General features: G+C 43.0%; 1 protein-coding gene across 2 annotated transcripts in view; it reads right to left on the reverse strand.

Moving 5' to 3' along the window:
- The window catches only part of CLIC5 (chloride intracellular channel 5), a 172,743-nt gene that overhangs the window by 42,483 nt on the left and 114,454 nt on the right, over nucleotides 1-15,806 (reverse strand). For both annotated transcript variants that reach the window (XM_008057195.2, XM_008057196.2), the window contains exons 2-3: nucleotides 5,917-6,026; nucleotides 699-824 (exon numbers count right to left, since the gene is read on the reverse strand). In XM_008057195.2, the coding sequence (XP_008055386.1) occupies nucleotides 699-824; nucleotides 5,917-6,026 (236 nt within the window). The remainder of the gene's footprint in view (nucleotides 1-698; nucleotides 825-5,916; nucleotides 6,027-15,806) is intronic.

The raw sequence follows: 15,806 nt of genomic DNA on the forward strand, positions 1-15,806 counted from the left end.
TTAAAAATTATTTTATTAAATTGTGACTGCTGTAGTCCCTGCTGATGATATTCTTTCATGAATAAGTCTAACCACAGGTTCATTTGAGGACCCCTCCCTCTTCTTTGTACTTCTCCTTCCCATAAGTAGCAGCCCATGCTCCATCAAGAACTGACAGCCCCATCTGGCCTGTCTCCTCCTTGGGTCTGTTTGTAGAAGAGGAGCTGCTTTTAGTCAGTTTTCTCATCTGTTTAATAGTGGGGTCAGGCCAGATTGGGTCAGGTTTAAGACTCTTGATATTGTGTGAAGTCCCTGGGCTTTCTTCTCCTGGCTTATTCTCATTTCATCAGCCTTTCGGTTCTGATGGGGGGTTAGCCCCCCCTTTGAGGTCTTCTAGGCAAAGAGAACTGGAAAGAGGGGGATGGGGATGCACTGGGGTGAGGGAAGGGTGAGGACTTCCTAGGGCTCCTCATATCACCCAGTTTAGGCAGGAGTGACTGGCCCCACTTCATAGGCGGTATCTACTCTCAAGTGGGTTTAGTGGAGTAGCTTTGTGATTGGCAGCCCTTTGTGAGGTCTAGATGCTCTTTGAAGAGGATCCTATACTTTGGATTGATGTGGCTCCTCTGGAAAGAGTCTGCTCAGAGTCAACACGCGTTCCTGCAGTTCCATTTCGAACCCGGCTCTTTCAAAAGTTCTAGAAAGAAGCAGTTCCTTACTTTTCAGGGGTCAAGTTCTCCTCCAAGAACTCCTCGATCTTGTTGACGTCGGTCTTCACGTCTCCATTGAAGGTCAGGAAGGGCGGATGTGTGCCAGGGGCGAGGTTGTGCAGGTCGGCAGGCTTTCTGTAGAGAGAGCAGGATTCAGGTGTTGGCTTACCAGGGTGCTTCTGTTCTGGGAACCTACCATGGACTGTAAATTTGATTCCCTGTGCTACCCAACATGCCCGTCAGCAGAAACAGATTTATGGTGTGGGGCATGGGAGAGGGGAGATTGGAGAAAGTTCGGAAAGAATGCGGTATGATCCAGGACGTGGGACCAGTGGAGTCAGTGAGAGAGGAACAAGTCAAGATGAAGGAGTTGAGGACTATTAAAAAAGTGGAGAGAATCCAGGTGGCTTAGCTAGCGCCAAGCTTTAATTACCCAGGGGAGAAGTTGGACTGTGCTTTCAAAAGCTCCTTCACTAATCTGCCTGACAAAATGCACTATACATAATTCCACACTTTAAAAGGTGATGAATTAGACCACACTTTGATCCTAAGAAACATCGTCAAACACACAAAAAACTGGGAGTTTGGGTCATTTGTTCAAGTTCTAGTACCCGTATTCTGTATAGCAAATTTTAATACCTAATAACTAATGTGTAACATGGGCTATCTTTTGCCAAACTCAGATACTTTTGTCTATTGTAAACAGTTCCTGATACAGCCTTCAGGTATCCATGAAAATAATCAAGCCATTAGATTAAAAACAGAACTATTAAATGAAGACAGTGTTTTCAAAGGACTTTTTATTGCCAAGTTTCTAATGTGGATACACTACAGGTCCTTGTGAAAACTCATGGAATTATGTCAGACAGACCCAAGTTCAATATTATTGCTCCACAAACACCAGATAGGCTATTATCAAGAATTCTGCATCAAGAACTTACTATTCCTGGGTAAGAAGATGCCTGAGAGAACGCCTTACAACTCAGGGTCTAGGAGGAAAGGACCCAGAACTGTGCCTGGCAAATAGGAGGCCCTCAGTAGATATGTATGTTTAATGACCACATGAATTTTTTTAAAAACAATTTTAGGTACAGAATTAGAAATCAAAGATTGGTCTGAAGTTGGTTAAAAACTCCAATCCAATTCTGAAAGCTTCCAACTTTCAGAGGAGAGTGTGGAGGCTACTCGAGGCTTGTAATCCACCACAGTCTGCCTGTAACAACATTGGTACCTTGTCGCTTAATTCAAGAGCCCACTGTTATCCTCGAAATGTGACTAGGATGGTTCTAGTTTTACTAGAAAGAAGCTCTTTTCCTTGAAGTAGTTTTAAATTCTATTCAACATATATAAATTAAAAATCTCCTAGGAGTCAAAAATTGTACCTATTTTAAAAAATAACAAGGATACTTAAGTGTTCATCATAGTTTACAAAAAAATTTATTTTCTAAACAAATATATCTTCTATTTTCTAATGTGGCTCAAACATAGCATTTGCTTTTCGAAAGTTCTTTATATAGAAAGTTTTGCTGGGACCAATAGGATCTTTTATGTAATGGATAGATAGGTAGATAGATAGATAGTTAGTAGGCAACAGATTTAGTCCTTGAGAAGACCAAAGGCTCTCTGGTGTGCCTGTTGGGTTCTGGATCAGACACTTCAAGATAACCAAAACAACAGTGCATTTCTCTCTCCCCACCACCTAGGAAACAGAAGACCCCAAAGTCCTAAATTATCCAGAAAGAAAAGCCTAGATGATGGAGAAAAGGGTGAACTCCTGTAACACAGTCCCAATCAAATGAATGAACAATTAATTAACCGAACAATTAACTGAATGTTCTGCATTTAGCCTACTGCAGTGCTAAGTGGCTTTCCTGGTGTGTGCTAGGGAGATAATACCTGTGGGAAGGGGCTTCCTGCTGTGAGGCAGGAAGGAAAGGGGCCTGGTGTGTGACACTGGCAGGCCCAGGGGTGTGCTTCTGTGCTTCTGCCAGCTGGTCAGAATGCCAGAGCAAGAACAGAGCAGAGGGGAAGATGGGTTGGCAGATTGGAGGAAATGGGAAGGGAGAGGGTTGCCCTAAAAAGAGAGTAAGGAAGAGGAAGAAGAGTGAAGAGACCTCCAGCAGGGCTGAGACATCTGATTCACTCCAAATACTCTGAGAATGCCATATTTCTTGTGGGAGTCAGGAGTGAAAAACATTAGATGCAGGAACTGTACAGAAGTAAACAGCAGGGGTAGAGGAGTTTGTAATGAAACAAATTCCTGGCGTAATCAGTTTGGGAGGGGAAGAGAAGAATTTCAGTTACTGTGCTACTCCCAAGTCGCTCCCAAACACACACACTCCAGCTGCATTTTGCGGCACTTGGAACTCAGATGATCACGAAAAGTATTTGTAAAGTCTAATTGACTCGGTCCCTTTGTTTACTTTATGGGTGTCCCTCATCCTAGACAATGAAAGGACATTCTTTACTGGCTCCTCGTGGTTTTCAGAGTTGACACAAGGTAGGAACGCTGGTGTTCTCAGCTGGAAGAGAAAATCCGTACTGATTTTATTTTTTAGCTGTCACCTCTCCTCTCTGTAACTTAAAAATACAGAAAGTTGTGGTTGTGGTGGTGGGAGTGGTGGGCTCTTTTTTTAGCCTGGGGACTCAAGAGAACCATGGCCACTGGAGTTTGACACCCCGGGGAAGGACTGCCCATGGTCACAAAGCTCAGTTGGACATTGACAATGGGATGCTGGTTAGTGACAGCCGCTCTCTTTGTCAACCTCATTTCAGCATTAACAGGTGAAAATCTATCATTAGCATGGGATCGCATATTGCCAGGTACAATTTATGAATTATGTAATGTGAATCAGTCTTCTTTTCCTGACTGGATGGCCAGCTCCATGAAGGCAGGGATAATCCTAAAAAGAGCCAACTTCAATGTATGGCGTTCTTGCTGTGAGCCAGGCACAATATTGGATGCAAATGCTTTACGTGACCTGGCTCACTAAACCCTCACAACAACCCTGTTGCTTAAGAAGGCACTATCTCCATTGTACAGATGAGGAAACTGAGGCTCTCAAAGTTCAAGGGTATTCAGTTAATAAATGGTGGTGCCAGGATAAAAAAAAAATCCGTTTTCTTAGAAATCAATGTGTGTGTATGTGTGTGTGTGTGCAGTAAGAAAGTCTTCTTACCTATAAATCTGGAGTGATACTTGCCTGGCCTACCCCAAAAGAGTGTTGTCAGGACCAGATGTGATCATCTGAATGGGCAACCTAAGCATCTGAAGAGTGCTCGGCTGGCTCCCTTTCCCATTCTGACTCCAGCGAACACACAAGTCCACTCTCACATATGTGCATTGCTGGAAGCTATTCTCTCCAGTGTTACCAAATTCGCCTGCTCTCTTTAGTTATCACAGATACTAGCAGCATAGTGGATGCATGTTCATGTATTTGAGTGATATTAGTTGAGAACCTACAGAAAGTTAGTTGTTGTGGAGGATCCAACGAAACTTAAGACATAATCCCAGTCTGTCCTAGAGGTCTCATTTGAAAGAAGAAACAAACCTCATAAATGATGTGGTATATAGAGCATAGTATTTGAACCAAGGAGACTGAGTTGTTAGTATCAGCCCCTCCAATTTCTAGTTGGTATCTTGAGAAAGTCATTTAAATGCCTCTGCCTCGGTTTCCTTGGAGAAATCAGACCTCCTTCACAGGATTATACATTATGTGACTTTTTTTATGTAGGAAAGCACTCACCAGTTGTAAAGCAGTAGGACTGTAGATATCATAACTTGGTAAAATGCTCAATAATGACACAAGGCAACATAGACAACAGGTGCTAGGTGAGTTTGGAAGGAAGTTGGGTGGATAAGTACTCTCTTGAGCATGGTGCGGTCAGGGTGGAGAGGCCTCATAGATGGGATGGGGCAGTAGCTGAGTCTGGGGTCAGCACAAGAAGGAAGAGAGGCCTGGTTTTAGACAGAGGAAACATCCTCGCCACAGGGTAGAGGTTGGAAGGAGCTAGAAGAGCAGAGTGCAGGTGAGCCTGACAGAGGTAGACGGGTCACAGTGACAGCTACGGGGAAACAGAGTTGGGAAGAACCAAGGACAAGACAAAAGGGGGCTTCATATGGACAATTAAGGGTATCTGAGGTTTTCCAAACAGGAAAGCGTTATTTAGGAAGAATAACTTGAGGACAGATGAGAGAGAGAGATAGACAGAGACACAGACAGAGAAAGAGAGCTTAGAAAGATGAAGACCAGTATGAATAACAAAGATGACAGTGTGGGCTTGGAGAATAAAAAAGGCAGTTTTCAGGAAGAGATAGTATGATAGAAGAATGCTCTAGACTCGGCTGCTGATCAACATGGAGGTGATCAGAGAAAGAAGCTAGAAACGTTTCAGTGCCTAGAAAATGGAAGAACAAAGGAACTCAGGAGCACTCCACTCAAAGGAAAAATGATGGGTACCATTTTAGACATCTAGATTTTACCATGATACCAGAACATCTAAGTGGAAATCTCCAGTCAATAGCAGGGCTCTTGGTATAGAATCATTCGCATAAGGATGACAGGGAGAATAGGTCAAGCTCATCAGGGAAGAAGGTAGAAGATTAACACTCAGGGGGTGAGCCTCAAACTATTCCACATTACAGGACTGGTAGAAGAGAGGAAAGAGAACACATTCTGTAGGAATGAAGAGTGTGGCTCCTGGTGTTTGTAACAGCCATTAAACTGCACTTAGAAACAGAATAGTCATAATCCTCCATCCAGGTCTGTAATCTAGAACTCTCACACTAAGGATTTCTAAAGATGAGAACATAGCATGGAATATGGTCTGGATCCCAAGTTCCTGAAGACCCAGACTCGCGCACATGATGTCCAGCTAGGGTCCCACGAACGATGGCTCAAGTACTACTAGAATGACTGACTCCTGTATCTTTAGATGTCTGTGCCCATCTCTGCTGCAGACACTCTTAGCTGCACAGCCAATGTCCGTTCCTTCCTTCTTCCTTGCTAATCGAACCTTTCTAATCAGAGCAGTGAAGTGCTCAGTCCTAAGTGAGAAACTTGCTTTTACAGCCTCCCTTATTAATACGGAGGGACCCTGACACAGTTCTGGACAATAAAGTGTGAGCAGGAGGCCGCTGGGAGCCATAGAAGGCTTTTGCCCTCCTCCATGGAAGCGTCCCTGTTCCTTCAGCTAAACATGTTCTCATTAACCCAACGTTCTTTACCTTTTTAGATCCACCGTGGTGACATTGAACACGACTCCCTTCAGCCAAAGGATCATAAAGAGACGCTGAGAGAAAGGACAGTTGCCAATGCTTTCGCCATCAATTCCAGCCTGGAAAGAAAAGAACCAGAGTCCTGAGTCATTTCGTGCACGGTAACAAGAAGCACATAGTATAAGACCCAAACGCGGGTCTGAGGAGAACTTACAAAAACCATGTCCCCACCAACCTCAAGGGCAATAGCTCTATATGAGTTATTTTTGTCTTTTTTTTTTTTTTTTTGAGTTGGAGTCTCACTCTGTCGCCCAGACTGGAGTGCAGTGGCCGCTGCCGGCCACCGCAGCCTCAACCTGCTGGGCTCCGACGATCCTTCCACCTCAGCCTTCCGAGTAGCCGGAATTACAGGCATGCGCTACCATGCCTGGCTGATTTTTTCATTTATTGTAGAGATGAGGTCTCGCTGCCTAGGCAGGTCTCGAACCCGCGGGCTCAGGCAATCCACTCACCTCAGCCTCCCAAGGTGCAGGATTACAGGCTGAGCCACCGAGCCCGGCTTATTTTTGTCTTTTTAATACCCATGCAGGATAATGCCTGGCACCGTGTAAGGGCTCAATAGACACTTGCTGAACTGAACTTGGTGATTATGTGAAATCATAAGTTTATGAAATCTTAGAACTCTAGCACTTCAGGGGGAAAAAAAGACCTCCAAAGTCACATAGTCTAGACTGGGCTTGGTGGCTCAGCCTGTAATCCCAGCACTTTGGGAGACTGAGGCGAGTGAATTGCCAGAGTCCGCGGGTTCGAGACCCACCTGGGCAACTTGGTGAGACCTCGTCTCTACAATAAATTTAAAAATTTAGCCAGGCGTGGTAGCACGTACCTGTAGTTCCAGCTACTTGGAAGGCTGAGACAGAAGGATCGCTGGAACCCAGCAGGCCGAGGCTGCGGTGACTGGGAGCATGCCACTGCACTCCAGTCTGGGTGACAGAGTGAGACTCCAACTCAAAAAAAAAACATCCATCTATGTTTGAGAATCTCCACTGATCAGTAATTTATCTCTCCAAGCAGTCCATTCTGAGGTTTGTTCTAACAAGTAGAAATGTTTTCCTTTGGCTATACTTAGTACAAATATGTTCCTCTGGAGTTTATTCTCCTCCACTCCTTGGTCCTTGTTCCAGGAGGATGGAGGATGTCACGTATACAAACACCTCAGACTTTGATCTCTTCTCTCTGTATCTAGGCTAGTCAGAAGGCTCGAGACTTTCATCAATATGCCACTTAGTTCTGACTAGTACTGGGTCTTCAGTGTCAATTTGTTAAATTGTCCTTTTACCCAAGAGATACATATTGACAATCAATTACGTCCAAGGCACTGGAGAAAATTTCCCAGGAGATTCAAAACTGCATTTTCTCAAGAAGCTTATGACCTTGTGTAGGGTGAGGTGGGGTGGACCAGGGGATAGGACAGGAACATGTAACTATGACAGATAGCATTATCAAGTGTTTGCATACTCTCAGTTCATTTCCCCTTCACATGACTTCCTCAAAATAGTAGGCTGTTGTATGTCTGAATGACAAGTTATCTTTACTGCACTTCTGAGTGGGCTACGGATCCATGAATTTCATAAAGAATTTATTTTATGTAAATGCATGAACACGCAAAAAAGTCTGGGAAACCGGTTTTGTATAATTTATCTCCATCAAGTAGCTCCCAACATAATACTTAGAGAAAGAAATAACCCACTTGCTCCAGTTTCTGATGTTGGGTTTCCTGGAAACTGTGCCCCCCCTCAGATGACCTTGCAGGGACTCCACTGACAGGGAGGGCACAGGTACTGAAGACCTCAAGCCTTGCTTGCCAAGCTGCAAACAATTCAACCATCCAGGAATCAGGGCTTGCCGAGATTAAAAAGAAGAAGAAGAAAGGGCGGGGGGAAAGCATCCCTGAAAAGCTCAACACATTATTTTCCTTCTTGAGATTTGTTTTACTGTGGCATTCAGGTGGGGAGGTCTCGGTTCCTTCTTTCATACATTGGAGCCTAATTGTGTGCTTATTTCTACCTCGCAAATCTCTCCCAGTAGAGGCTCAGGTGTATAATGGATAACCGGAGACTCTGGCAGTGTTGGCTATATGTAATTGCTATGAAAATACAGTCATTTTAACTCCCTCTTAACTACACCAAGAGTCCTGCCTCCTATTCAGTTCTCACTTTTCTCTAGTGCCAGAAACAGACCCACCCCTGAGTTGCTGAGACAGCATGGGCTCTGTGATATGGTGGGGACAGTGGGAGGACACAGTATGAGCGCCACGCCTGCCTCCCAAGCTAAAGTTACCGATAAAGCATGCTCAGACAGGTGACTATCAATTTAATAACAGCTCTGTGCTAACTCAAGTTTAAGATGTCAGTTTCCTCAGCACTTCTCAAGAAGCACTTGACAGTTACCAACTTCCTGGTGCTTTAAGATGCTCTGTCACAAGAAAATTTCCTCCAGGGCCCCTTATAATGGAAGAGACGTGTGGAGAATTGAAAAAGGCAAAAGTCATCCACAGACTGTTGTATGTTTTCCTCTGGTGGTGATGGTGGGAGGAGGATAAGGGAGTTTATGGAGGAACTACTGAAAATACTGAAATTCAGTAAAATACTGAAATTCTTATTAACTGGATCAAAATTCATGTAATAATAATAATGTTAATAATAATAATGAGCCGGGCTCGGTGGCTCAGCCTGTAATCCAGCGCCTTGGGAGGCTGAGGTGAGTGGATTGCTTGAGCCCGCGGGTTCGAGACCCGCCTGGGCAACTTAGTGAGACCTCGTCTATACAATAAATCAAAAAAATTAGCCAGGCATGGTAGCGCGCGCCTGTAATTCCAGCTACTTGGAAGGCTGAGGCGGAAGGATCGCCGGAGCCCAGCAGGTCAAGGTTGCGGTGGCCAGGAGCGGCCACTGTACTCCAGTCTGGGCGACAGAGTGAGACTCCAACTCAAAAAAAAAAAAATAAAATAAAATAAATAATGAATGCCTTTTTTGTCAGACAGTGTTCTAAGTGATCTAATTTTTTTTTTTTTTTTTTGAGTTGCAGTCTCACTGTGTTGCCCAGGCTGGAGTGCAGCGGCATGATCACAGCTCACCACAGCCCTGACCTCCTGGATTCAGGTGAACCTTCTGCCTCAGTCTCCTGAGTAGCTGGGACTACAGGCATGTACCACCATGCCTGGTTAACTTTTTAATTTTTTTGTAGAGATGAGGTTTTGCTATGTTGCCCAGTCTGCTCTCAAACTCCTGGGTTGAAGCAACCCTTCCACCTTGACTTCCCAAAGGGCTGGGATTACAGGTGTGAGCCATCATGCCTGGCCAGTTAAAATATATTGTTAACTCATTTATTCCTCATGAGAAGTCTGTGAAATAGAATATTATCACCTTTGACAGATGTGGAAACTGAGGCACAAGGAAGTGAAATAACGGCCTAAGGCTACCCTTGTAGTGAAGCCAGGTGGTCTGGTTCAAGATCTAGTGCTCTGAAACACCATGCCTGGAGCCCAACTTGAGGGTCCAGCCAGTTCATGCACAGTCAGCTATGCCAGAAGTATAGAGTGTGGTGTCCTTCGTGGCTCCCTACATTTCCAATGTATCTCATTAATATTATCTTGAGCTACAAATATGTGAGGATTCTGCCATTTACCTCTCCACTGTCCAGGTGCCCCTCTTTCAGCTTCCTCCATTCCCCTTCCAAGCCCAATATCCGTGGTCCTGAGAAACTGTTTGTTAAACTCATAAGTTACATGTGGTGAGCTTGTGGCAACCACTTGCCATATCAAGAGAGAAGAGCTAGGTGGGGTTCAGTGGGGTCTCACACCCTGAAAAGTATAAGGGGAAACTTAAATGGACTTTGGTCCAAAGAGATTCTGAGCATTGGGGACTGGGGATAGACACATAAGTGGTATACTGGGTTGAATTGTGTTCCCCAAAATTCATGTCCCCCAGAACCTATGAATGGGACCTCATTTGGAAACATGATCTTAACAGGTGTAAGCATGTTTAAGATGAGGTCACATTGGATTAGGGTGGGCTCCTCTTTTAGGGTAGTGTTCTTATAAGAAGAGAGAAATTTGGGCACAGACATACAGAGGAGAAGGTTATGTGAAGGTGGAGGTAGAGATTGGAGTGATGTGAAGAGACAAAGCGACTTTTTCCCTAGAGCCTTGGGAGAGATCTTGGCCCTACCAACACCTTGATTTTGAACTTCTAGCTTCCAGAACTGTGAGAGAATATATTGCTGAAGTGAAAAACCTTACTTATTATGATGGTTGCAACAGCAACCCTAGGACACGAATGCAAGTTGGGAAGTGTCCAAGCGACAATGACACACAGAGAATGGCACACTTCCCACATTTATGATTCAGCTTTGCATACAATTGCCAGTTATAACCCTGAAGTAGTTCCTGTTCCCTAAAAATAATGTATACAACTTATAAACTATTATACCGCGTGTTATATTACATGTGATAATTATATCATAGGAGCAAAATGTCATTATATAGGTCATATGAGTACATGTTATATCATGGATAATTCATATTATAGGCTACTATGTGTGGTCTTTCATGTGATCCCTTCCTCAATATGATCAGCTTGGCTCCCCCAAAACATGGGTCATGAGTTATTTAATTTGCCTTCAACAGCAACAAGCACAGGTGCATGCAATTTCATTGATGATCAGTGCCCATTTAAATGGATGCATATTGAGAGGAGAGTGATATTTCTCTCATTGTATAGCTTGAGGATCTCAAAATTCTCTTACTGGTGTGCTCTGAAGAACATCCTAAAAATAAATAAACAAACAAATAAACACATAAAAGTCTAACTTGAGTTATGTAGCACACCATAGCTGGAGATTGTGGGTCTAGATTGTCTCTGCCTCTAATTCACCATGTTAATAGGTAAGTCACTTGTTCTTAGCCTCAACAATTGCACATACAACTGTGGTTCTGTGAATTCAAGTTGTTAATGGAGGTTTGTGTAAGATAGTAGTTCCCAAACTTTTTGGTCTCAGAACTGTTTGATGCTTTTAAAGATTGCTAAGGATCTCCAAAATATTTTGTTTATGTGGGTTATAATTATCAGCATTTACTGTATTAGAAGTCAATCCTGAAAATTGCTTTAAATATTTATTCACTCATTTAAGTAATATAATAAGCATGTTACATGTTAACATAAATAACATTTTAATATAAAATAACTATATTTTCTGAAAGCAAAAGAAATTTAGTGAGGAGAGTGGCATTGTTTTACAGTTTTACAAAATCTTTAATGTTTGGTTTAATTGAAGTTGGCTCTGTCTTTAATCTGGTGGTGTTCAGTTGAGGTATATGAAGAAAATTCGATACAGATATGTCACTGGAAAAGGAAGGAATGTTTTAATAGCCTCTTCAGATAATTGTGGATATTCTTCTTTAATACTATACTGAAACTCAGTAAGTGGTAGTTTCTTAAAGGTTGGTGGAAACTTGAAACCATATCAATAAAATGTTTTCAACCAAATGAAGTAGGAACAAAAGGGAGGCCCAAACTTTACCTGTATGATGACCGCTTATATATCTAATCCTGAATTGCACTCCACATCTTTTTTTTTTTTTTTGAGTTGGAGTCTCACTCAGTCGCCCAGACTGGAGTGCAGTGACCGCTCCTGGCCACCGCAGCCTCGACCTGCTGGGCTCCGGCAATCCTTCCGCCTCAGCCTTCCAAGTAGCCGGAATTACAGGCAAGCGCTACCACGCCCTACTGATTTTTTGATTTATTGTAGAGATGAGGTCTCACTACCCAGGCGGGTCTCGAACCCGCGGGCTCAGGCAATCCACTCACCTCAGCCTCCCAAAGGCGCGGGATTACAGGCTGAGCCACCGAGCCCGGCTACACTCCACATCTTTAAAATAAATAAATAGATAGGTAAATAGATAGGTAAAATAAAATAAATGCTTTCTATTTTACCAAAACCCATTCACCTACCTTGTACTTTGAAATGATCTTTTACCCATGAATGACTTTGTAACATACAAATTTGCCATTTGGAAAAAAAAAGTTTTGCTGCATTATGCAAAAGGCATATACATTTTATTATAAAATATTAAAAATCTCTTTCATTAATATCACCACAAATCTTATCAAAAACATTTGTGTATTTGGAATCTGTCAAACTCATGGTGGTGGATACATGTTTTCCAAAATTCCAATTTTTTTCTTTTGAAGACTGTGTTGTATCATTGGCAAAAAGAACTATGAGTCGCTATCCTTGAAACGACAAGTTCGTTTCATCAATTTTCCAGAAAATTTCTGGCAAATACTAAGCCTGAGTAAGCATAGTGTGTCAGTCAGTTGCTCTTTCAAGTAAAAGCCATGTTCTGTGAAGGAGACAGCTGTGGTTCAGCTGGCAACTCCATCACACAAGTATTTTTCCTTCCTCAGACATCACACTTTGAAACACAGCCAAAGAGTTCACGTGCATTTCCCATCATATCAGCCAGAATGTTTAAAAAACATGTATGTACGGGGTGAGATTTAATTAGATTCTATAATTTTTACTGCTTCATCAAGGACATTCATAATGGATACTGGTTCTTTTTGTTCTGCACATGACTGCTAATACCATTTGTACCTCTGTCTGCATTTGTACTAAGACATCAGTAGTAGTCTTACGCTGAAATGGCGAGAGAGTCACATACCTTCTTGATATAACTTTGAAAATAGTTGTGACCTCTTTAAACCCTTGAGTCCATGAGTAACATTGGAGAACTGTTAAAGATATCCTATGAACATATCAGGTATGCAGAGCTTGGTCTCCAGATAGTGAAGGGAAGCTGACAATTGTCCAGAAGTTACTTGAGGGTACCCAAGTCCAGAAGAGGGAAGAATTATTCACAGAGGATTCAAGAAGGAATAGAAACAAATGACCAGATGGCATTTAAACTTGATAGATGTGTCAGTTATCAATTTATTGCCTCTCAGTTCCAAATGCACTCTTGAATATATGCTCTGTGAGAATGGAGGGAGGGCTTCTTTAAGCATTTCTCCTAAGTGAGCACAAAGTTATGCTTTCTCAGTAGAGAGCACTGAAGGGGCAGTGCAGGAGGAAGAGGCTCTCTTGCTGTCTGCAGTGTGAGCTGGAAATGACAGTGTGGGTGTGAGGGCATCCAGTGAACCCATCCCATTACAGGCCCAGAAAGCAGCTCCTCTGGCACGACTAACCTTGACCTGCTGATAGCCTTTCCACAGAATTCTCAACATAGCAACCAAAGCTGCCATTCAGCCTATGTGCTGCCAGCCTCTGGTCAGGATGTCTGCACAGACCTGTAACTTCCTTTGCAAGGCCCATGTGAACTGAAGGTTTCCTGCTTTGCTGACACCTGGATCCCACTGTACTTCTATGCCACTGATGCTGATTATCTGCTCCTGCTGAGCTCTTGAGAGTAGCCTATTACTTGCCCAGTGACCCCAGAGCAGCTCTGGCCTACCTTAACCAGTGAATGTCTGTGCTGAGCTCTGAACCCATTCTAAGTTTGTCCTTCCACAGCTACTCTCCCTCAGCCCTAGGGTACCCTATAGAGTTTCCTTATATATTATGGTTACTCTTTTGCCATAGTTAATACTTAATGTTAAATTTCTCTCTCCTGTTTAGGCTGGGCTCGGTGGCTCAGCTTGTAATCCCAGCACTTTGGGAGGCCAAGACTAGTGGATTGTCTGAGCCCGTGGGTTCAAGACCTGCCTGGGCAGCCTGGCGAGACCTCATGTCTATGATAAATCAAAAACTAGCCGGGCGTGGTGGTGTGCGCCTGTAGTTCCAGTTCTTTGGAAGGTTGAGGTGGAAGGATCATCGGAGCCCAGCAGGTCAAGGCTGCAGTGGCCGGGAGTATGCCACTGCATTCCTGTCTGGGTGACAGAGTGAGACTCCAACTCAAAAAAAAAAAAAAAATTCTCCTGTTTAAACTACCTAATGATTTCTCTCTCCTGATTGGACCCAGACTACATGAGATACTTAAATATCTGATATTTCAAAATGCAAGATGTCTATGGTCTTTGATTTATTTAAAAACCTGGCAAGTTTAAATCCTAGATAAGTATTAAGAAAGAAACCTAAATTTTCTCCAGAAAGATAATTGTCACCATTTGTGCTACATTTCTACTTTTTGTGGCTTTAGCCCATGAAACTTGTCCCTGAAAATTCAAATGATTAAATAATTTTGTGGAGTTTACAGATAAAAATTCTACAGCAGTGAGGCTGTCACTGACTTCAAGGATATTATAATCCTGCTGTTTCTGCTTACTGGTAGAGAAATAGACCCAGAAATGGTAAATGACTTGCCTATGGATACAGAGCCTGTTCCTGTGTCAGAGGTGGGAGCATAACTCCTGACTCTGGACTCCTAGCTCTCCACTACACCACGCTGGCTCTCATTTTACAGAAAAGAGTGACAAAGTGGTAAAAGCTACATAAAAGGGGCTCTCTTTTAACATAAAGCATCTCATCTAAATAAGAGTAAACTGAGTCTTATCACATGAAAAAGAATTTTTCTTTAGAATAATAATAGTTGCAGCTGACCATTTTTTCTTATTAGTGTAAGTCAGACAGTATTCCTTATGATGATTATGTTTTTTTATGAGTCGGATTCTGTCACCCAGGCTGGAGTGCAGTGGCATACTCACGGCCACCCCAACATTGATCTGCGGGGCTCCAGCGATCTTTCTGCCTCAGTCTTCCAAGTAGCTGGAACTATAGGCGTGTGATACCATGCCCGGCTAATTTTTGATGTTTTGTAGAGACAAGGTCTCACCGTGTTGCCCAGGTTGGTCTCGAACCCGTGAGGTCAGGCAATCCTCTCGCTTCAGCCTCTCAAAGTTCTGGAATTACAGGCTTGAGCCACTGTGCCTGGCCATATGATGACTAAAAAAAAATACCAAATAGTCTGCCCTTCCAATAATTTGGTTGGTAAGCCTTCTATTAGCAGGGATGTGAGTTGGTGATTTGTGGTCCACATGAGGACAAAGAGGTCTACCCTTGAAGAAATCCACATTTCTTTGCCCAGGAGCCAGAAAAGGACTAACTCACTGGGATCACTACTCAGGCATTTCTCATTCAATAAACAGTCAGATGACAAGGATGCATTTGAGACTTCAGACATCCTCAGCATTTATCTAAATTGGGACATAAAGGCTGAATCAGCTCTAGGGAGACTGCTGCTGGCACAGTGTGATATGAAGAATTTCAGTTGTATTGGTCAGGGTTCTCCAGAGAAATGGAACACAACACACAACAGTGTGTGTGTGTGTGTGTGTGTTTCGTGTATGTGAGTGTGTCATACACACCTGTAACAACACACAACAGTGTGTGTGTGTGTGTGTGTGTTCGTGTATGTGAGTGTGTCATACACACCTGTACATAATTATTTTATATCTACTACATATAGAGACATATATACATCTTGTTTTATATAATGTATTATATTATATATTACAATAATTGTGTGTGTGTGTGTGTGTGTGTGTGTGTGTGTGTGTGTGTGTGTGTGGAGAGAGAGAGAGATTTGTACATTAATTGGTTTATGCACTTGGGAAACTAAGCAAGCCTGAAACCCTTGGGGCAACCAGTCACAAAGGGCAGATCACCGCCAAGCTCAGACTCCACAGGCGTAGGCCAAAGCTATTGTCCCCAGGCAGAATTTCTGTCTCTTTGAGAAACTTCAGCCCTGCTGTTAATGCTTCCTAATTGATATAGTCAGACTCACTTAGATTATCCCGGATTATCTCCCTTACTTAAAATCAATGGATTAAGCACTTTAATTGCATCTGCAAGAACTTTTTACAGTGACACCTAGATTACTGTTTGATTGAATAACTGGGGAC

The sequence above is a fragment of the Carlito syrichta genome, unplaced genomic scaffold, assembly GCF_000164805.1.
Source record: "Carlito syrichta isolate Samal-C Ts95f unplaced genomic scaffold, Tarsius_syrichta-2.0.1 Scaffold302862, whole genome shotgun sequence".
NCBI lineage: Eukaryota > Metazoa > Chordata > Mammalia > Primates > Tarsiidae > Carlito > Carlito syrichta.